The sequence below is a fragment of the Trachinotus anak genome, unplaced genomic scaffold (genome assembly GCF_046630095.1).
Source record: "Trachinotus anak isolate AG129_WGS33_773 ecotype Australia unplaced genomic scaffold, CSIRO_AGI_Tana_v1 ptg000013l, whole genome shotgun sequence".
Classification (NCBI taxonomy): Eukaryota; Metazoa; Chordata; class Actinopteri; order Carangiformes; family Carangidae; genus Trachinotus; species Trachinotus anak.
The window spans coordinates 12,588,533-12,613,421 of NW_027273864.1; the positions used below are offsets into that span (position 1 = coordinate 12,588,533).

Below are 24,889 nucleotides of genomic sequence, written 5' to 3' on the forward strand. Positions count from 1 at the left end.
GCCTGAACACACATTCCTGCTGAACGACTTTGGCAAGCCTTTAAAAAAACACATTAAAGGGCTCTGTTCTGCATGAGCCCAGTTGTTGCTCTGTTTTCTCTCTTTTTTCCCCTGTTTTCTCTGCTCTCAGCTCAGAGACAGCTAAACTGATGGGGCTTAGCTATGGGAAAATCTGCAGATGCTAAAGATGATTATGACAGTATATTAATGGAGAAATAATATAACACAGCAGGGAAAGGATGAACAACAACACTGTTAAATTGGGAGAAAATTACCCTAACAGACTGCTGTAGATTCACTGGTTCTACACTGCACATGTTAGGCATACACAGTGATGGCTGCTTCAGCAACATTTTATCCTCATTCAGTCCTGATATGTTGTTTAGATTGTTTTACAGCTCCCAACCTTTTTGTCTGACGTACCCTCACAAGCCCCAAGATGAGCTGACATCACCTGTCACCTTTCGAATATGTTCATTTGATAGGATGATGGATGTTACTTTGCAGTGTTAATTGTAATAGATTGTATTACAATATTTTTTCATACAGTTGTGAACTGACAATAGTTTGTTTGTTTTGGTCAAGTTTGCATTTGTACAACTTGGAGTGATAAACTGTTTACCCATCACCTTTGGCTGTTTTTTTAAATGTTCATTATATCCATGACTTAGCTAACTATTTTAGTTGTTTATCGATTTTCACTAATTATTGCAACTGTTTAATGTTAGCCATTGCTTTCAGTAAATTATTTTAACTATTTCCATCCATCCATCAAATATTTTAGCTCAGAATTACTTACATTACTCTGGATAAATATTGCACTTTACTTACTTTTAACTATATGTTTAAACTTCTCCGCTGACTGCTTCCTGACTAGTTGTGTTTCACCCTAAATTGCAGCATGTGGTGTAAAATGTTCACATTAACTCATTTATCAACTTTGCAATAAGCCTGTTGTACCTAGAGGGAGCCTAGACCTAGACCTGAGGTTAGCATAGCTAAATTAAAGATCAGCAAGATAACACATGATAACAATGACCCAAGTACCACTGGTTAGGAGTCACTGTTTTATAAGATATGACAACACTAGTAATGACAGAAAATGACACAGGTTGTATGACAATGTGGTGCATATTTCCTTTATTACACCATGTTGTTAAAAATGTAATTAAGACTAGTGCTGGATGGAGGTGGCTTACTTTGAAGAATGAATTTATGTATGAGAGTGGAGTGAGACTCTTCTGTAGTAAAGACATTTTATCCAGCATTAAATCTCCCATTTACTGAATTGAATTATGTGTTTGCGCTTATAACCTGACTAAAACTGGACTTGTATCATGATGTTTTAACATATTTAAAAATATTATTACTAATATTATTATTATTAATTATATAATATTATTATTAATAATAATAATATTAATATTATTATTAATACATATACATTTTTTATTGTCAAAAATCTTGATGTGATAGACTTTCAAGAGAATAAATGCATAAAACCCTCCTGTCTGAAAGAACCAGAGGTGTTAAGATGTCATCTTTGGGTGGGCATTTGTATTGTTTGGGTGGGCAGCAACAAAAATGTTGCTTTTCATAGGAAAGCAGTGCATTTTTTGATGACCAATGACAAAATTACAGAAAACTATGAACACTCAAAAAATAGCTAGAACTGTGATTTTTGAATGAGTTTTTATTGGCTGGGCAGATGATTCCTCTGGGTGAGCAAGCCTTAGCTCTGGGTGGGCAATGCCCACCCCAGCCCACCCGTAGACCCCCGGAAAGAACTCTCTCCTGTGAGCCATTTTCAGACCTCACCTGAGAGTCTGTAGCTCTGTCCTTTCATTTTGTTGGTTTACGCAACGCAACTCACCTGTCTATGTGTCTGTGTTGCTCAGGATTTTTAGACTAAAATGATTCCTGACATTAACAGACGTTAACAGATCAGTTGAACAAGCTGTGGCTAATTTACTAGATCCATTCATGGAAAGACGTTGGACATAGTTTATATTTTTCCCACCAATTCCAAAGATCGGTACTGAGCTCAGCTATTAGTTACACTTAATTTCTTCACACAAAACTGGCCCCTCATACTTGCTGCATAGATCTGAGCACAGAGGGGAGTTGAGATGGCAAGATCATTTCAGATGGGTGAAAATTTCAGCAGCACCTTGACATTGGTAGAGACATGTCCCTACTGTCCATACCCAAATTTACCCTAATGCATTCTCCGCTGTCGAGGTGATGAATAATATGTATAATTCTTTGTTGTTATTAGAGTCATTTTGTAGTGTGTTAGTGCTGTATAGAGTATATAGTATTCTGTTTTACACTAGACTACAGTACAACAGCAGCATTTACGTAATCATAATGTAATAAGACCATAATGTAATAAGCTTGGAGCCAAAGTGAAAACAAAGAAATAATGATACATGTAGTCTGGAGTTCACATTGTTTATTCAGTATTAAACAAAGCGATTTTAATGTGACTTCCAGGACTGCAATTCAAATTGACATTAAATGGGGGTATTGTAAACAAAATGACATTATAGTGGACTACAGTCTAGTAAAAATTCAGCTGAGCTAGGATAACTTTCAGACTACAGGCAGAGGTGGCCAGCCCTTTAAATCAATATCCAAGTTCCATCTTGTAATAAGATAATAAATCTATAAAAGTCAACAGTTAGAAATTTCTGTGGTCAAGATAATTCTAACAAAAAATACTGACAATACTGAGCAAAGAAATCACTGAACGTAAACTTTCTGTTTTCTTCCAGTATACTGTGATAGCTTGACTGAATACATGAGACATGTGGAAATGAGATGATGGCCTACCTGGTACAAACAATCAAATCCACATTGCCAAATCGTCCCTAAAATCCAAAAAATGATCTAAGTGCAAGACCAGTGTTCATCTGGGGACTTTCTATGTCTAGACAGTGTCCTCCATCTCCAGACCAACCAATCCGTGTTTTCTATGCCTCCAGACTGCCTCGGTTCTCCACGAGTTGTGCAGCACTTCTCAGTATAGACATAAAATAGTATTTAATGACTAAGTCATAAAAAATTATTCCAATACCATTAAATTAAATTTAAATGATGTGTTCACTGTTTTTCAACCCAGACCTTATTAAAATGTTGTTTCATATGATTTATGTCGCATAGCACAACCTAGCTTTAGTATTGACAGATACTCTGCTGGACACTCTCACTACACTTTACAGTCCAAAAGGATAATTTAACTCTATGTGAAGCTACCTTTGGAAATTAGAACCTTGCAGGAGGGCCAGACATGTTTAAATGATATACCGGTAAAAGGAGAATGCAAAGCTGTGCTTTGAATCACAGGTAGGTTTTGTTGACTTCATTTTTCCAACTACAGCAGAAATCTGAGCAAAATAAAATCAAATCTGTGTTTGAGCCCAGTGAGAAGCTGCAGCAGAGTGGTAGGAATCTTGAAACTTGAGCTGCAGAGAGGTTGTGGTCGTACACAGTCATAAGTGATAGGAAACAACATGTCAACTGGGTTGGATAAAAAACAATGACCCTATTGTTTTAGTAGTAAACTGAGCCAATAGGAAACATATGATAATATGTATTTATATTCCTGCTTGCTTAACCAAGTAACTTGCATGTTAGTGAGGTGAACTGTTTATTTTAACACTGGCAGTGTAACCGTGGTATTGTCAACATTGGAGACCAGTTATGCTAATATTAACTTACTGGCTCTGTAGCTATGTAAATGTACAAACTGAAATCCAGTGGTACGAAACCGTTTTTATTATTTGCAATGATTGTTGTTAACAAACCAGTGTCGTTAGCGAAGCAGTGTTTAGTTTAGTAACTCCAATGGGCTGACCTCTCACATCCCCCAGATATTTATCCCAATGAACACCTATTCTTTTTTCGACAAGGTTGGTCTGGTGACAGAAAGCACTTCCTGAGATGAAGCATCATGATCAGAATCTGCCCTTGGAATTATCTTGTAACTCAAAAAAAGTGACATTGTTATAATTTCTATACATAACACTATAAAATCCAGTTCTCCCTTCATAAATTTGGACTTTAAAGACTTTTATTGTTTTCCAGGGCTTTCCAGGATTTTGTCTCAGTTGAGCTCCAAAATATAAAACATATCCAATCTGATATAAACAGACATGAGGATTCATATTATCTTATTAGCTGAATTCCCAAAACTTGCAAACTCTGCTTCTGTGTTATCAGGCTGTAGTGTATATTCATCATCAACAGTGTTAGATTTCAGCCCTTAAAATAGGGTTTAATCAACCACAGCCATATTAGCATAGCAAAAACCATTCTATGTACAAGTAATTATAGGTCCAGAAACCAAGGTCCAGTTAGAGGAAAACTCTTAGGTATTTCCAAGAAAAAGGATTGCACAAACAGTATTTGATCAGAGAGGACAGAGATTTGTATCAAGTCATTTTAAAATGCACAACAGATCTAGGTGACATCTCAAGAGGTATTGGGTTGGAGAAGGTATGCATCTGAGCATATGAGAGTGTGGGCCTGTTATCAAAAGCGTACCATTCATACTACGAGCATATGGATCTAACTTGGCATAATGTTGTAAGGTTTTCACTCAAGGAATTAAATTAGATGTTGAGCAATGTCTGCTTTACAGAGAGCCCCGGCAAAACCTGATAACACAGAAATGTGATTTTCACATTAGAGGAGAAATGCAAATATCTTAACTAAAATCTACAAAACAAGGATTAATAGAGATTTGGTAAAGGCGAGGAATCTACTTGAAAATTCAGGCCTTAAGCTAAGCCAAGGCCTTTTGTTCACATAGCTAGAATGACAAAGGAAAATGAAATGTATTAAAAAGGAGATGATGCCTTCCAATCCTCTACCAGTCCTTAACCAGTTCTGACCAATCACGCGAGGAGGAATTCACTGAATGCAGTCAAAGCCCCTCGAGAAAATGTAAAAGTAAACACGATATGAAACATTAAGCGAGGAGAGACGTTTGATTAAGAACTCTCTCCCTTCACATGTTAGACTAGAGAATATGTCCACTGCAGATGCTATCAACCACTCGCTCTGTGATGCTCATCACTTACAGTACTCATTTAATGGGACCCATCTCCAGGCTGATGCTGACGCTCCGATGATTCTTCTCTAAACAAGTCCTTTAAGTAAGATGCATTTTAGCAAAAAAAAAAAAAAAAAAAAATCTGTAATATTGCCACAAGCCACCATCGTTTTCTCTATTTTGTACATTGCATCAAGGATGAAGACAGCTGTGAATTCAACATCCACCACTTGGACTGCGAGTGTTGCAAAGGCCACTGTAAGCGATCAGACTCAAAGACTTTAACCTTGCCAAGGACAGGAGGACAGACTACATTGCTGCTGAGATCTGAGCATCCATTTTCCCATTATGCTGCTGCTCTTATCTACAGAAACACTAAAATCCGGTTAAATGGAGCCATTTTCTCATTTGCCTTTGGAGGTCATTTTTCATGCTTGGAGAACTCAGTCATTCAGACAGCACAAGGGGCTCCATTGTAATAATAGCTTGTTCGGTACAGGTCCACATTCTGCACAGCCTGGCAAACTCTCATGGTCCACAGCTGGAAATCATACACCCAGCTGTGTAGCAACAGACCAACAGCAAAGACAAAGCAGGGGAAGTTACTGTCCCATCATGTGATCAATAAAGGGAGGAAGAGTTCACCAGTGACTGCTCTCGGCATTAGGTCACATCTTTTACTTGGCAAACCCTGTAAGAAACATTGGACATAGTGTGGAGCCAACTAGGCCAGCCAATATAGTGTCAAACACAGAGCCCAGGCAACAAAGACCGCGTGTAGTGCTTCTCAGCTCTGATAAGATGCTGGTCGAAGTTGTTCCTGGGCTTGTGGGAGTGTGTAGCAGGCATCTGCTCTGCCCCTGTGTTGGTGGCTGGGGCCTCAGGAGGAGAAGCAGAGGCTGCAGCACTCCATACAGATCTCCAGGCAGTCTGCAGACTCACAGCAGGCGTCAATGATGCCACAGTCCATGTCGCAGGGCAGGTCACAGTCGCCACACTCCTCCGACGCACAGCAGCAGCAGAAACATGAGTCATCGCCTGCGCAGGAGCCACAGGTGGCACAGTCCAGCATGATGTTACACAGAGTTAGGAACTCACAAAAGAGACAGGCCAGAATACAGTGAACACAGCAGTCTGGAGGGGGAAGGGAGACAGAAACATATTTAAACATCATGTCAATAAAGCACAGTTAACTCAAAAAACATCTGACTGAGTTTGTCAGAAATAGTTTGGCTTTGCAGTCAGTGTGATAGGTCAGAAATCATGGGACATGATGCCGTAATTAGTTTACAAGAAAACATTTTTCCTCAGTGCCAGTCCAGAGACTAAGGACTGCCAATGTCCTGATGGCATTAGCACACTGACTTATGAAATTAGCTTTTTATTAGGGAGTAAAAAAACAAATTCCTGATCTTACCACATACCCCTTAGTAATAAGCCTGTTATGTTTACCTCTCTGCTTAACCACATTTCAACTTTCCTCTTTGTCGAGCTCTCTGCATCAGAGTTAGTCGTGTAGAAGTCATGATGTACTTTTAAGGTTATTCAATTTCGTGAAAAGGAAAGTCTTTCACAATATAATGGTTACCTTGAGATGAAAATGATAAATACTGTTCAATTCAAGCGCGGTGGATCTATCCTGCTTTCTTTTAAAGACACAAATGTCAACACAACCACTCAAGCCATGACAGAGGACTGCTAGTCTGAGTGAGTGAAGGAATGACAAGGTTAATACATAGATAGTTTCTAGCTCATTGAATTTATCCTTTGGTTTTAAAGATTAATCAGTTTTTGGTTCAGGCATTTGCAGCTGGTAAATATTATAAATGCAATTTACAATACAGATTTAGAGAGGATAAAAGTACTGAACTGAACTGAGAGTTCAATTTTTTGTTGGGTTTTGGTCAAAGAAAATATGCCAGGGGAAAGTAAATCTGATCTTCTTCTCTGATATGACAAATGGAAAAAAACTTGTTGTTGAACCTTGCTACCTATCCCTCCCTCTCCTCCTGCCTCAGCCCCTCTGTCAGTATCTATATCTCACCGTCCTGTGCCTCTGTGGGAATCTGGGAGCTGTTGCTCTTGGAGCTGCTCTTGCTCCTCTTGCTGCTCTGGGAGGTGATGGAGGGGTTGGACTGCAATTTCTTGGTGTGTTTGGGTCCCGCTGAAGAAGATGAGGAGGTGGATGAACCACCTCTTGGGAGTGAGCCCAGCTTAGGGTGCTCATGAGGGCCCCCGTTCCTGACCCCGTTGGACTGGAGTGCATGCGTGTGCGGTGTGTGCGTATGATGTGGACAGTGCGTGTGAGAGGAGTGTGCGTGTGAGTGCTGCCGGGCTCCGTTGCGTAGTTGGCTGCTGGGCTGTGTCCGACATGGCTGGGTGTGATGGATGGGCGTGGATCTGGCTGCTGGTTGAGCTGGTGAGGGAAAGAAATCACATTAATTTACAACAGGCTGAAGACAATGAAAAATGTTCATTTTTCACTTAACATCAGTGCAGTTGTGTTGAGTGTTCCTCTTACTGTGTTTACATATGAATGAAATTGAATTGAATTAAATCATATAAATAAAAGAAGCAGACAAAATAACCATGACATAGTATTTGTTGTCTTTTATTGTACTATGCTGTTCCTGTTTTCATCCGGTGATGTTTGTCTTCATTATTAATTAATCTGTTTTGTATTTAATACAATTAGTCATTTTCTGAGAAAAACAGTACAAAGACCCAAGGACACAACAAGTGAAAAGCAGAAAATCCTCACATTTGAGAAGCAGAAAGCAGTAAATACACATATAAATATAATATATTCTGTTTATTTACCTAATTGATTGTTTGTTTGTTTTTCATCATAGCTCTGGAGAATCCTGAGAACATCTTAGGTTGGGCTTAAAATTTAACAAAAACTTAACAAAAAAGCCTTTGTTAGGAATTTGAGGTTTGGAGGGAGACAGGGTGGGTTTAGTAACAGATACTACTGAGTTGCACTGTGGCGACTGTAGCATCCAGTGATCTGTGCGGGCGGTAACTGACCCCTGCACCCTGTTTTTTAATCTGTCTCTTGTGAGTCTTTCAACCTAATCAAAGTCTAGAATCACTGGAGTGCCCCTTTAAAATGTTTGAGAGACAGAGATGCAATGTTTTTAAGTTTCAAATAAAATACATTAATGGGATTTAAATGTTTATATTGTGTGTGTGGGTACATGCGTGTGAGCAGGCTCACCAACTTCTGATCTGATCAGCGTATAGCCATGAGGCACAACCGAGGCCCCTCTCAGTGTGTGTGCATACTTGTGCTGATGCAGCGTCATGAGAGGGAGGCCCTGGGAAATTGAGTCCAATTACAAAGCCCACCCCAAAGGCAATAGCTCATGGGAAGAGCTATGTATTTACTGAGCTGACCCCTGATCCTACTTGTCTAGACTCTTACACAACTAGAAAGAGACTGCAGGAAAAAAAGACAAGACAAATGAAGAGTGTGAGACAGGAAGAGAGGAGTTTTTTGTCTCTTGGAACAATGCAGGTTTGATACAATTAACAATATGGAGTATCTACAAACACAAACACTTGAGCACATGCACATTTGTTAATCTTGGCTCACTACGCACCACTTGGTATAATTTACCTCCAAGCGGTACAGAGTACTAACAACTCTGCTGAAGAGGAGGAGGCAGAAAAGCACACCTTCGTTGCCAAACCAAACACACACCCTGAAAAGAAGAATAAAATGGAAGTCTGGTTTTTATATATTATGGTAGTATTTAATACCATCCTATTGAGGCCCTAAATATTTTCTTGACCTGAAAGCATATGGTGTGGAAAGGTGTGGTGATACTTAACAGGGCTGCATAGCGTACAACAGACATACAGAAAATCAAAGCAGAAACTCCCTTCAGATAAACACACACAGACACACACACACACACACAGTTGCACTGAGAGGCAAACAGAGCGTAGTCCTGAGCTCGAGCTATGAAACACGACTGGCAATAAAAGCGTCCATTCGATAACCGTTCGGAGACAGATAACCCAACCAGGCCTGTTTTGATTGGCTGATGGCCGTGGTCACACAACCAATCCAGTGTTATTAAAGATTCTTTCATTCAGCGTTTTCTAACTTTGCTCCAGATGTTTGGCAGGCTGCAGGGCCAGTGTGTGCCTGTGTGTGTGTGCATGCGTGTGCAGGGTGAGTGAGTGAGAAGGAGCCATACTTTCTCCGCTAAAGTATGTCAAAAGTCAATACCTGCTGCTCTCTTGTGTTCTGTCTCTTTCTCTTCCTCTTCGCCTCCCTCAGACCATCTCCTCCCTTTCTGTGTACTCCCTTTGTGTCTCTCTTTCTGGGCGCTCCCTTTTCACCTTTTGCACAATACTGTATCTTAACACTCTGAGCTGGCCAGGATGTAGGTCGGTAAGAGAAGAAGGGGATTAGAGGAGAGGAGGGGGGCACAATTTTTTCAGTATTCCTTTTAGTTTTATATTGTCCTACAGGGGATTGGGAGCTGTTGAGAAATTCATACTTTTAGTGTGCGTGTATGTGTGTGAACATAGTACATAGGCGGATCTGGCAGGCAGATAGACAGACAGAGAGAGAGAGAGAGAGAGAGAGAGAGAGAGAGAGAGAGAGACGGGGAGTCAGGACTGTCTCCAAACAGAGCTTGAGGTTAGGCCCACTCACACACACAAATATATGCATGCAAGAACACGTGTGGACACACAGTCATGCACATGCACACACACAGAAATAACACAAGGTCCCTTTGTCTGAGATCAAGAAAGTAAGGGGGAAAATGGAGTGAGAAAGAGAGAGAACAAAGTAGAAGAAATGGGCTGCTGCTTGTGCATTTTTGGACCAGGAGGATGCATGGGTGTGACTCATAAACACAATGATTCAGCAGTGGGAGCTAGTTAAAAATAACAGCAAATAAAGAGCCAAATGACTGTGGGATTAACATGATGAGACTGGGTAACCGCAGAGTGTGCGTGTGTGGCACTAACACAGCAGTTTAATCTACTGGGGGTCCTGTGACCTGTAGTAATAATGTGTGTATGTCCATGTACGTCCGTGCACATGTGTTTGGCCTGTGAGCGTGAGTGAGTCACCATATCAGCTGAATACAGCAGCACACCCACCCATTCACATACCCTCAACCTCTTCCTCCTCTCCTGGCGTCTCTCAGCTACCCTGTACTTACACACCTCCCTCCCAGACCAGAGAAGTGCTGTTCATCTCTCTCTCTACTTATCCTCTGCTGGAATGAGTCACCAGAATGACTGAGCTGTGTCTGTCTCTGTTCCAGCTGCTCTATCCGACCGTCTCTTCTGGCGCAGTTTCTCTGTCTTTGTAGGTTAAAGAGTTGAAAGTCCTGAGCTATAGACAGGAGAGTTAAGTCATGGAGCTGCAGAGAAGTAACATTTTCATCAGACCAAATGTGTTTTATATTAAAATTTAAGTAAACAACACAGGGAGAAAAGATGGATGGATGGATGGATGGATGATATATGCGCCCACAAATCTGCCTCCTTACTAACTATGCACAAATGTGAATACATGTGCATAAATGCTTTTGTGCTTTCTCAAGCACAACAGAAAATAAGCAAAGTATCTCTGTGTGGGCTTAGTTTAAGTGGCACAAAATGGTTCAGTTTCACAATATTTGCGCAACATTTCAAAAATCTTCTCAAACATTTCTGAACATTTCTTTCTAACTAAAAATCAACCCAGATCTCCCTGAAGCTTCTTGCCCTCTGACTCCCTTCTGGGTTTTTCTTGTATAGTCAGTGTTGTTTTTCACTGTGGCCCAAAGCCTAAGTGTCAGGCACTAAAACTGTGAAATGGGAAAATGATAAATTGGTGTTGTAAAATGTTATCTAAAACAGTTTTCAGTGAGATTTCCCACATGTTTGGCTGCTATTGCATTGCTCTGACCAACACTACAGCATTAATGAGGCTTGCTTAGACGCAACAACTCACTACACTGAAAAGTGACATGAAAGCATTTTGAGGACTGCTGCCTCAAAAGGAGGTGTAAGCCAGACAAAGCATGACTCAACTTTGGCCAAAAATAAATGTTTATTCAGCTTTCAAGTCGTTCTTAGCCATTTTAAGGCACCTATAAAGTAGCTTACGATATCCCACCATTCAAATTAAGCTTTACCCCTCCAGAGATGCTTATTACATCATTTCAGTTATAAAAGTCCATTTGATCCCCTTTTACTGTAGCATTGCTCATAGACTAGGCTGTTAATGCACATGACACTCACTTTGTTCACAGATTACTGTCATTTAAAAAGTGAAAGAACAGAGTTCCCATGCTTCCATTCAGGCATGCTCTTTACTTTTGTACTCACAGTGTTTAAAGCAAACATCTTTTGTACATTGTTTTTGTGAATTCATCATCAGCAAGAATGATGTAAAGCAAATTCTTCTTGTGCTTAAAATTATTAAAGTAAATTGATAAAAATAATTGATTCTATTTGTGTGGATAAAACTGCTAATTTTGATGGATTACCAGTAGGTGCTGCTAGGTTCATTGTATGTTTGTTATTTGTCATTCATAATAGCCTGCAAATAATCCAACACTTTACTTATAACTATATAAAGCTAATGTGAAGGTTTTTTTTTCCAGTGGGCAGTTCATACTCAGAACATACAATATAATAATATGCACTGTGCACCACTATTATGCTTCAGACAAATCTTAAGGCAGAGGTAGAATAGGCTGGTCTGATTTCATTGCCATTATTATTGTGTTTGAGATTCACTTCTTGGAACTTGTTTTGGTGCCTGAGGGTGTACTAGAGAGCTGCACTTCTAGCAAAGTGGAGTGACAAAGCCTCAGCTAAGTATTTGATGAACTTTTTAACCCAATCAATCATCGTGATTGCTAACAGTCACACAAAATTGAAAATAACCAAAACTATCCTTAAATAGCAGCCCTATTAACCATATTATTCTTACAAGAAAGAGGGGTTGTGGCTTAGCAGGTGGGCAAGCCAGACCTGTTTTCTGTATGCATGTATGAGTGTGTGAGGTGCCTCTACATCAGATCAACTGTGAATTACAGAATTAGTCTGTAATTTGTATGCAGTCAAAAGAAAAAAACAAAACATAAAATAATAATTTCCTGAAATGCTGGACGATGGATAAACCAATCACAAAATTTAGTCTATCGCCTGACATGACATGATAATAGAAATGATTTATGCTGTGTTGCCAGTATGTGTTTGTCAGTGGTTTCTTTGTTTCTTCCTCACTGTCAAGTTTCAAGGTTGTTGCTACATCACAAAATACAGGAATTAGGAGTCTATTAAACCACTCAAATATCACTTGCTAACATAATCTTACATCTAATTAACAACAAAATCTCAACCACCTTTACAGTATTTATACACAAAAGCCTACACAAAAGCCTGAATATGATAAAACTGTCTCAGCACTCAAAGGGTCGACTGAATGTGAGTTGACTGATGTATTCGTGCCTGCACATGTTTGCAGCAGAGCCTTTCCTAAACCAGAAAAAACACGGATGTGCAGGAACATTAGATTTGCACACTTTTTGTTTGCATGAAAATATGAAATATGACATTAGCTGATGCAAAAGAACAACAACAACTTACCTAATACCCAAAAGTTCTGGAAAAACTTCTAATTTTCTCTTTGTGTGTGTGTGTTTTTCATTCAAAAATACTATTTATTCACTTCCACCCAGCTGTCGGAAAAACACTTAATTCACTATTTATTTTTTTGCAACATTTGACTCATTTGTGTGAATTTTACCTGACAAATGAATGGAAACAGTGTGCACATATCTGGATAGGACTAGGGCTATATTATGAGGTAAAGAGGAAAAGACAGTGAACACGCAAGAACAACATGACACACAGCAACAATAATCCTTGAAACCACCTCATCCACCCATGACCCCTGACATGACACAGCTGGACTTTCCAACACCCTGCTCTGTGCAGCTGTTATCTAAGTACAGTTTGTGTGTTTAAATGTGACCAACAAAGAGATGAAGAGAGTCAGAGAAAGAGAGAGAGTCTGAGTGAGAAGGAAAGAGACAATTAATCCAGAGCAACAGAGATGGAAAACGGTTTCAGCATGTTAACTGGCCTCTACTTAAAGGCAGTGTCACAATCTTGTTAGATTTCCCACTAACAACACATTGCACACTTCTTCCCTCCAGTGACAAGATAATAACAAACAGCTTCACTCAGCATTTCCCTTGATCACACTTTCACGCCCTCATTCGCACATGCATAAAAAAGGTCTGTCTTCTATTTCGTTTATGTTCATCTCATTTGGTGAAAATATCTCAAATTGATAAAAATAAACAAAGTGGAAAATGTTATAAAAGCTACTGTGATCCTGTCAGTGATTAATTGCATGTGTCATTGTTTCCTCATGAGTCCAAAAGAGTGTAAGCGGTTAAACATCTGTGAACATGTGTGTCCTGCTGTGACTGTGACGTCAAAGAGTGCAGTGTGGTCATGACATCACTGACAGGCAGCGTGTGCTTGTGTGTGTGTGTGTGTGTGTGTGTGTGTGTCAGGTCATAACAGACACACACACGTTAACAGCTTTTTCTGCACATTGTTCTCAGACAGCTCGTCATAGGCCCAGAGCCAGACACATACTGCAGCTCTGATGTCATCACTGTGAGACAGAACATACAGGCTGTGGAATTTTCAGTTTTTGCTTCTGTTTGCTCACCATCACACTCACAAACACTCTGACACACACGTTCGCAGATGTCACACAGCCATGACCTCACCGCAAACCTGTGTCGCAGCTATTTTGTAATAAGTCCTCACACTCGTTACGAAGATAGAGAAACACATGATGATTGATTGGTTGCAGATGACACCGACTGTATCTGAGAGTGTCTTATAACACACAAACCAACTCACACTAACAAACACAAAACAGGCAGATACTGTGATGTCTGTGCTCACCTGTAAGAGTGATTAATTTTAGAACCTAACACCATTGAATTTGTTTTTGAAGTCCTGTGATCATGTGTGATTGTGTAAGTTTTAGAGGAAGGAAGCTATGGATGAAGGGAGGAGGCACATAAAGGCAAATGGAAAGCCAGTGCGGACTGGTGTGCATGACGGTACATTTTGTCCAACCCTACTGTAGTTGCATAACCCTCGCTGCAAAGCATATGGAGCTGGTGGGTTTCATAGATTTTATTGGAATGTAAAATAAAGCGGAGAGAGAGAGGCAGAAAGAAAATCTGACCCACACCTCTAAGTCTTCCAGCCTGGGCCTGAAATAGACACGTGCACCAGACAGGACAGGTAGAGGCACAAACATAGATGGAGAGAGCAGACAATTCACACACCTACTCAGCTCAAAACACACTGCATTCACCTACTTATCCACTTCCTGACTGAACTGCTGGTTTTTCACTTACCGCAAACTAGCTATTATGATGGGGCATGTTTGTGTGTTTGTGCGTGTCACCAGTGGCTGGCCGTGGATTCCAGGAAAAACGCTCATTGTTTTCTCACACATGCTTATACTGTATGTCTGCTTACGCAACCTTCTTCTCACCCCTCAGTTCCTCCTTTCATTTATCATCTCATTCATATACACCATCCCTCCTTTTCTTTGAGTGTCTGGAAGGACAGATTTAGACTACTTTAGACCATTTAAAATTTTTACTGCGCTCTTGGGTTAGCGGTGAAGCAGCGAGACAACGTAGCTAGAGTTTTGTGGGTGTCATTATTGTGGAGCTTGGTCTTCTAAGTGAATAAATGACATAGTAGAACTAGTTTAAGAATTAGCTTGAGATTCTACTTATTTCAAAGCAGAGTGAAAGCAAGAAAAATATACGCGGTGGGGTAATGACATAGTGTACTTGTGTAACCTTTGGCTTTGATACAGAGGGCTGGAGCGCCTGCACATCAACAAGAGCAAAAGAGAGTCTGTCTCTGGCTGACACACAAGCACTGGACTAGAAATACGAGGGAGGGAAATGGGTGGTGGCAGTTGGTGATATAAGTCTGGAAGAAGAAATTTCAGGTGTTGTGACACTCCTCACCAGTAAACTGAGGAGTGTCACTGAGGTGAGGTGCTGTTACACCCAGTGGGGATTGTGATGACTGGACAGCTGCAGATTTTTGGAAGCAGTTTAGACTTGAACAGCTGAGTGTAAATAAAGCTTACACAATTTGAGACACGTTCATCTCTCCATCTGCAATTTCCTCTCTCCAGCGCCACAGCCAACAAGCTATTTGAAGTTACAGCAATGAGAAGCAATATTAGGGTGGATTGGTTAAAAAACTACTTTCACAGATGAAATAAACACTGACATCAAACACTGAGCTTCAGTGAAAGAAATTCTGGGTTCTAGGAAAACCTAATCCAAATTTACACAGAAATTTACATGTATATCCCTGATGCTCAACTATATCATCACTGGTTTACTTAATTGTCTAGACAGGGATGGTTAGTTTTTAAAAAACAAAATCATATTTTTGTTTTAAATGGCCATTAACAAACACCATTTCACCAAAAAAACGTTGTTTACCTTTGTTTAAAACACAAAAGATTCTGATATTTACTGTATTTTAGAATATGGCCAGTAAACCCCAGAAACATATTTTACTTTTTCAGAGAGGCCAATGAAAGAAACCCTCAATGCGAGGTCGCTCTGAGTTACAGAAGTTAGTGGAACAGGCCTTGATGTGACATCAGGACTTCGGCTCTCCATTGATCAAATCTAAGACTTCTTTGGGGGGACTCAGTCTTATTTGACCGATGCCAAGATGTCCAGTGAACCTTAAATAATTAGAGGAGACTGAGTAATGGAAGCAAAATCCACAGTGCCAGTCACACTCACCTAGCGTTGTCATGGTGATACCAACTAACAATCCAGTCTCAACAAAGACAGGCAGACAGAGAATAAAATACAGAGAAGCAAAGAAAAGTGGAAAAGACGAGGAAAGGTGCGGATATTTGGGTGTAGACTCTCAAGTGTTTGAAAATCTGAAACTTAACCTACTTAGCTGACAATGTAGATATTTCTGTCTGTGTGTATGATTACCTGACCTATTTCTTCAGGGTGTGCAAATGTATTTGTTAAAGGTCAGGACAATGTGACTCATCAGACCAGTGATCGGTAATGGAAATAAAACTCTCACCAGTTTCTCTGCGAGTGTGTCTCGGTGTGTGTGTGTGTGTGTGTGTGTGTGTGTATGTGTTTGTGTGTGAGGGTGCTATTTACTTACATGTGATACTCTTGCTAGGTGTTTTAAGCTCCGAGTGTGAGAAGCCGCTGTTACAATTGTCTCCATCATTGCCTAGCAGCCTTTCTGAGGTGCCATTTGACCTCAATATGAGGGGCTCAGTGTAGGTGTGGACCACATCTGCAAAACAAACACACATATACATGGATACACAGTTAAAAACAGTTGTCAGTGAGACCACAATGTTTAATATTTATGGTAAGTTTATTTTGAAGGTCATTCAGGTTCCCAGTTTTCTTTATTATCAGCTATCAGCAGCAAGCAGTTTTCCAACTCGTAATAAACTTGTCTACTCCCATGTCATTTCCCATCCACCAGCACTTAATTAATTTAAACAGAGTAGTTGTGCTGACTTCAACAGAGCAGAAGATTTTGTCTTGTGTTGGTGTGTGCTCTGTCCTGAACTTGCATCTGGAAGCAGTTAAATCCAACCCCTTGGGACTGTTTAGGGGTCTATGTGCATGCTTGTGAAACCTGAAATCTGTGTGGGTCTATGTGTGTGTGCGTGGGATATGTGTGCGTGGGTGTCTGTTTGTGTTTGAGGGTGTATGTGTGCGTAAAATGAACACATAAGAAGACGTACACATAACATACATACAGTAAATATGTCTGTGTGTTTTATGTGTTCACCGGTACCATACAGTGCTCTAATGAAGCTGTTATTATTCACACACAGACATACATACATACACACACACTACACAGAGGCCTTCAAAGCAGGCTTGGGCCTCTGAGAGGTGCAGACTCATTCCTGGGCAAATGGGAGCCAGCTGGGTTTGATAAACACACACATACACACACACGCACACACACAAACCAAACCACGTCCTGTGCGTGGACTCAACACTTCCCGGCTATGTTTATTTACTCTATCCATTCGCTTACTTCTCTATCTGTCCTCTCTTTCCTGTCCCCTGCCTCTCGAGCTCTTCGTCTCCAGTTCACATTCCCTCTTCACTTTTACAGATAAATTCCTTCACATATTTGACATAACTCTGTAGATTAATCCCAACTTTTACAGCTAAACATTTATATGTAAGGTATCTCAGCTGTAGGAGTTGAATGAGTAAGTAAGCAGAATGCTTTCAGAAAAGTGAAAGAGGAGAGAGAGATGAGCTGAGTAGTTGGTAGAATCAAGATATGTGGTTCTGATATTTGTTTGTCCAAATACAACTACTGCATTGGTACTGCACTGATGCTTTGGACTGATATTTATGCAGCAGCTGGAGAAGCACTTTGCTTTATTCATTAACACACAAGGAGAAGCTAACATGGTACTTATGGGGGTTCAGGCAGGAACATGAACACGTTAGTACCACCAAGGTAAATTGATCATCAGCTGAACCAAATCAAAATGCACATGCAAAATCAATCCACATGGGCTTTCTCTTTGTAGGTTTTTAAATAAAGCTGAAATGCCATCACGTCATTTTACATACAAGTACACTTTGAAGATAACTGAGTTTAACAACTGAAGAGAGGACCAATTTAGTTCTGATTTACTAAGATATCACATTAATGGTATACTAATACTAATGTAGTGGTATACAGCTCAGCTACATTTCAATATTATTAATCATAGTAAAATTCTCATATCGAGACATCACAACTCAAATGAATCTGTGTAATAATTTTTCTGAATGATTCCTGTAAAATAAACTATAATAATAATAATATATATAATAATAATAATACAAAATTCTAAAACACTAGACTATATGAGCTTAGCATGAGTTTATTTGATACAATATAATCTTTAATACTGTAGAAGATCATAAAATACTATTAAATGAAATGCCACAGAAATTTATGGCAAGTTATTGCTGGACCTTTTCTGAAGCTGTATCCTGCATTACACATTTAGTTTATCATCATGTTAATTTTGAACCATGCACCTAAGAGAAAACAATCTAAGGTCTGATAAACAACTAAAAACCAATTAAATGAACATCTGTAGGGTAACTAATAAAAAACTTATTAAGGAGTATACAGTATACTGAAAGTGAGGATTATGTTTGTCTTTACTAAAATGTTGGTAATGTTGGTGATTCTTATGTTTGTAATGTTGTATTGTTGAAACGCATAACCATTATTTTGTGTAGCTCAGCAGGATAACTCCATAATATCATCAAGAGTTCCAGGCATCCTTAGCCTGCCTGAAAGACCACCATCTTTATTTTCATAGAAAACAAAGGATATCAAAACCACTTGGTTATGTAAGGTGGTCTAACCTTAATAAAGAGGAACAGTGTCTTCAGCATCAGAGGATTTGTGTTTGCCTTTTGACTATTTTCATGAGTTTGTGTGTGTTTGTGTATATTTGCAGACATTTTTGTGTGTGGTAAGATTTTTGTGTGTGTAAAGGAGACGTAAACAGGACCTTGCTGTTCTTCTGTTCTGTTAGACAGTATTACACAAATCCCACACACACACACACACACACACACACCTGCACACAAACACACACATAAGCCACATATACTCTAAAATAATGTTATCTTTCTGTATCTAATACCAGCTCTCTCCACACACACACACACACACACACACACACAGACACAGACACAAAGACAAAAACACACACACACACAGACACACACAGACACACACACACACACACACACACACACACACACACACACACACACACACCTGCACACAAACACACACATAAACCACATATACTCTAAAATAATGTTATCTTTCTGTATCTAATACCAGCTCTCTCCACACACACACACACACACACACACAAAGTAAAAAACACAGACACACACACACACACACACACACACACACACACACACACACACACACACATGTTTGACTTTTGCATGTGGAAGCCATTTCTAAAGCCCATGTTGTATCCATCAGTCTCAATCAGCCTGCTTTAGATATGAAAGCCACTAGTGAGATTTGTTGCCCTTGATATTGCCAAATGTCTAGTTTGGAGATATGTGTGTGTATTATAGGATGTATGTCATGCAGTATATATGCCTGTCTATTATCATCTATTCAGCCATCAATATTTATTAGACTTATAATTATTTTAGACAACACTGTGTGACAGGGTTTCAAAGTAAACTCAACCAAAAAGACTTTATGTATAGACATGTATGCTATATGTAACTCCAGCCACAGAGCCAGGCAGGCAGCCATACATGTTGTCATGTATTTATAATTATCAATTTTTATAATTATAATTATTTCTTTAATCATTTAATGACTAATCAAGTAACACATCAAGATCAATCAGTTATCTATAATCACCCATTGTTCTATGCATCTGGAATCCATTTTATCATAATATTGAGGATGGATGATAAATAATTAATATTCCACCATGTGCCGGCAGGCAACACATGACTAACTATTTTAGACATTTGGCAGGTTATTGAAAATACTCGATTAGTTAATATAATTGAAACAAAAAGCGCTTTAGGCGCCATTTATTGGTTCTACTCATCTTTGTTTTCGTGTTGTTTTGTTCTCATACTCTGGAAGCTGCTTTTGGGGGCAATTATGTCACATCAAAGCCACACGCAAGCCCAGTGTAAGCAAACTTTGGGAAAGGAAGGTTCTTCTTCAGCGTAAAGTCCCATGACTTCACGACAACATTTCAAGAAGAATTCATGAACTACAATTTTAGCTAAACTAGCAAGATAGCAATTGTGCAAACTTCTTGGAAGCGTGTCAAACGATAAAGACATTATAGCTTTCCTTGTTGGACAAATAAATGTTACTGATGTGCAATAACTACCTATGCCTAGTGTCTCAATATCTGTATAACACCTGCACATTCCTACTGGATATGTGTTCAATCATCTGGTCAGCTGAACCCCTCCATGCTGCCATTGCAGTACAGTGGTCTGTTATGTATTCTCATTTTGACTTCTACTGCCAGCAGAATACTATGGGTTAAAAGTATAAAGGTCCTGTGACTCAGTCAAAGCTTTCCCTCTATAAACGTTCAAAACCACGATTGTTGGAGCTAAACACATCCCCACCAAACCCCTAGTGCCATCCAAGTAGGCCTTCAACCAACTGTGAGTTGGCATCAGCATCAAACCACCAAACCGCTCGACCTCAGAGCCATTTCTGAGATCTGAGAAAGATGAGCCTCTAATTCAAATCAGACCAGAGCAATCAAGAGCCGCTGAGGAGATCTGGCTGCGTGTTTACACGTGTGGGTGAGTACGTGTATTGGTTTGTACATGCTTGACTGTGTATTACTGTGTGTGTGTGTGTGTGTGTGTGTGTGTGTGTGTGTGTGTGTTCATGTGTTCAAGTGTGTTTGTTGTTTCTTGTATGTACACGTGTCAGTGGCCCTAAAGGGGTGATCCAGAGGAATCTCTGTCTCCTAGTAAACAAACAGTTAACCATTAAAGCAAAAACATATGGATCACATAGGGTAATGGTTAGCATAAACACAGCACCAACACACACACATGCACACAAACATCCTGGTTATATGAGCAGGAAAATCATGTGACATATCCTGAATCACCCGAGGCGGAGTGCAGCCTACTGTTCCTTTGGGTATGATCTCTGAGGGGGAGTGTTGGCTCACACAGAGCGGGGAGCTGAGCTGAGTTTACCTGCTACCTTTCAAACCACTTCAAGCCTGTTTCTACAGCTTCTATAACTCTCCTTTAGAAGCAACTTCTGAAGGAGTATTAGTGTGTGTTATTGTGTATACGAAAGGAGGTCTCTTAGGTGTGTACGTCCCATTGGCAAAGACATGGAGTACATATGTGCCCTCACCCACTGCTAACAGACAGGAGCACAATTCATCCAAAAAGCACCAGATGAGTTAATGAAGTGAAACTTTTATCACAAAGCAAAAAGTATATTTAATACTGAAAAGACACGGCTTTGAACTGCATTAAGCTGTGTTTGGTCATACTTATTGACTACAAGAAATTTTGCCATTTACTGAGCACGCGCTCAGGGAAATTGTGGAGGGTATTTCAAAATGTTATGGAATGAATTCCTAATTGATTAATTGTTGTAAGATTAATCATTAATACAAACGATTGTTGCAGTTTCAGCCCTTCTTGAAAGCACAGTATTCAGTCACACAAAAGAAATGGGTGCACATATTCACACCCTGCTGACTCATCTCTAAAAACATAAAGATAAGAGTTGAGAGAATTGGAAAGAAGACACAATGAGATGAGGTGAAGAGCAACCGAGCAGAATAATGTTCAGCAGAGCGGAGTCAGTGGAGACGATGCAGTAGTAGCTCAGTAATGACTGGAACTGATTGAAACCACACGTTACCACTGGGGTTCTGATCAGGATGAAGGATAATACAAAGAAAAGAACACATAACTACAGCAATGGTGTGTTTTTTATCTGCAGCCCGCATCAAATATACACACCAATAGTTGCATACACACACGCACACACACACACACCACACACACACACACACACACACAGACAAAGAAGGGAAAGAAGAAGCAATTGTTTAGTTGCAATCCAGCCAAAAGTTGAAACCACACACACACAGACACACACACACACAAACACACACATACGCACACATTGTGCAAAGGGGCTATGAGAGTGCAGTACTGGAATAAGTCCAAAATCAGAGATTATAGCTGCTGAGAGAATGAAGCAGTGTAAGCTCATTAAAGACAAAAACTGTCTGCTGTTGAACAGGCTTAAGGGGAATTTAATTGTGTTACTTTGTCTCTGAAATTCCTCTGGTCCATGGGAAAATTCAGCTGCTTTGCTAACTGAGTGCTATGCTGATGCATGTACTACAAGGAGCCTGAAACGTCTAGGTTCCTTAAACGTGGACGCGACCGCCAGACACACAAACACACACTGTGCACTGTATAACATATGGAAATAAGGACAAACAGTCAAACCGTCATAAACAGTACGGGATAAACAGAATTCAGTAAGATTTCAGGAAGAGAGTGGCAGAGTTAATGGAGACACATAAATAAACATCTCCAATCTGCAAGCTCAAGCTACAGTGTCAAATCTATACAATTCTCTAATGCACACTTCCACAGGCTGACATTATGAGTGGATATCAGGATAGAACAAAAATATTGGTATCAGAGTGTATGTTGGCAGATGTGCAGCTGATAATATTTTCTATTGGCATATAGTTAAATATTTTATAATAAATTGAATTACATTAAATTTGATTGATTATTTGAATATTTCAAAGCAATAATATTGGTTGGTAAAACACCTCTGCCACAAATGAAGGCAACCTTCAAATTTTTCATAGCAGTAACTGTACTGGCACAAGTGTCTCGACAAGACAGACAGACAGACATTTTACTTGCTAGTTTGTTCTATCATATGTTGACAGTATCTGTCAACAGATTATGACATTGGTTGTGGAGATTTGGCGACTGTCCTGAAGTAAGAGAGAGAAAGAGAGAGATTGCGGGCTACTAGAGCAGCAGCAACAGTCTCTCAAATGTTTGCGAGGTGGTGAAGGAAAAAAAAAATCCTCATTTTTGTAGTTCAAATATGCTGTAAAAATGCCTCAAACTGCTCCTAGTTTATTTCAATCTCTGTGAGAAACCAAATTAGACACAAGCCTCAACAAACCTCAGGGATGGAAAAGGGACAAGTAGGCAAATAACTGCATCTACACTCAGGAGCAAAGAGAGAGAGAGAGAGAGAGAGAGAGAGAGAGAGAGAAAAAATAAATGTTGTTCAGACTGTGCATACACAGAGGAATAATTTCACATAGGAGAGCACAAGGATGAACACACAAATGTTATTTGACATCTAAACTTGTACACAAAGGCAATGGAGGCAAAGTATATAGACAGAACAGCTGAACAGTTTGAGGAAAATATCCAATTTAAATTTCTCTGACCAATCCCAGTGTTCATCTTTCAACAACTTAATCAGAAATAGGTAAAGTTAACCTAGGGGAAATAAAGTTTGGGTTATGTGTCAGACTGTGTCTTGGTTGATACCAGCTGTTTCTCCACTCCGAGTCTTTCCTGGGAACTTTCCAGTGTGGGTTGATTAGTGAACTTCAGTAGTACAGGTTTTTCCCAAAATGTCAAACTATTCTTTTAACATTTCTACAATTCTTTTTTTAAACAATCAAAAGTGATGTTATAGTGCTATTTATATTTACAACAGCTATTATCCACTATGCTGACTAAGACATCTATTCAGTCATGTCCATGTCTGACACGGAAGTTAACAAATGTTTTGATGTGACTACCCGAAAAGACACTTTGTGCTTGGTGTCACAGACTGACAGAACAAGTTTCTTCACAGCCCTGGCTGTTTGGGCTGATTGAAACATGAAAACAATGATATGATGTGGCCTGACGTTTAACTGAGAGATTTAAAACACTGTTCACTGTTCTGCCAGCTGTTGGTCATTTATCACTAACAAGCAAACTGCGAGCTAGCTATCTGAATTCAGTGTGGTCTGCAACCACTGATCTACTGTAGAGAAAGACCACACCACAGCAGAAAAAAGAAACACTCCATCCTTTTTGTTTTCAAACATGAAAATCACACAGAGTGGTGCTTCTTTCTTTACTGTGCCAACTTGGATAAAAAGTAAAGATTGAAATGCAGAGATCATGTTAATCAAGTAACAGCCATTTCATTTTGTTTGGCCAACTTGCAAAATTAAACATTAATTAGCTACAGCTGCATATATTTGCTGTCCATATGATTATAGCTGGTGAAACCAACAGTCACCAACTATAACTTTAACCTCCTTCATCTTAAGGTACTGGTAATGATGCAAGACATAGGCCTACTTAAATTTGTGGCTATTGCAATTCAAAATTGCATAGTTTCAAATTGCAATTTTGATGTAAAAACAAATTACAGTTCTGCTCTTATACAGAGAGTGACATAAAGAAAGATAAACAAAGACAAGGGCTGAGAAGTGGGCAAAAAAGACAGAGGGAGAGAAAAAATAAAGGGAGAGAGTTGCCAGTGGTGAAAGAGAATGAGAGTCTGGCATGTGGTGGTAAGAGGCTCCTGTATAAACAGACAGCCCCATTGCGTCTTTATGCCTGAGTGAGAGCAACACTCACACTTGTAATGACTGAGCCGAGCTTTATTCACTTACAGCAGGAAAGACTGCTACCCTACTATGGGGTGGCAGGGGGGCTACAGCTTTCTCTCTGGACTCATCTAGTGCATTTTGATTGGCTGGTTCCCATGTTGTTGCTGTCAGACTGCATTGTCTTAATTAAACCATGGACTCAGAAACCATCACAGCCATCAACTAACCCGAAAAGAAAGAGCAGAGCCATGTTGTTGTTTTGAGATTACTGCATCAAACTACATTTGATTGTGTCCCTCTGTTATTTCACAGGCAAGAGTGTAGTATATCACAACATATTGTGACAAAAACATCAGTTACGAGAGCTGGGCACAGCATGGCAGCATTGCTGCCTATTTGTCCCATTGGCCAAACATGGTAATGCAACAAAAAATACTGCGGTCCCAAGTCAGCTATTATAATAGACATGTCGGTGAAAGCTTTGACCAGAAATCTTGAACTGCATGCAAAGTTGTGTCTTTGTATTGTAATGGTATTTTTAGACATTA

General features: G+C 39.7%; 1 protein-coding gene across 3 annotated transcripts in view; it reads right to left on the minus strand.

The window, feature by feature from the left end:
* Positions 1-2,440: 2,440 nt before the first annotated feature.
* Positions 2,441-24,889, minus strand: part of mdfi (MyoD family inhibitor) — a 28,454-nt gene continuing 6,005 nt past the window's right edge. For all 3 annotated transcript variants that reach the window (XM_071494811.1, XM_071494812.1, XM_071494813.1), the window contains exons 3-5: positions 16,298-16,435; positions 7,104-7,475; positions 2,441-6,193 (exon numbers count right to left, since the gene is read on the minus strand). In XM_071494811.1, coding sequence (XP_071350912.1) covers positions 5,940-6,193; positions 7,104-7,475; positions 16,298-16,435 — 764 coding nt within the window. In that variant the 3' untranslated portion in view covers positions 2,441-5,939. The remainder of the gene's footprint in view (positions 6,194-7,103; positions 7,476-16,297; positions 16,436-24,889) is intronic.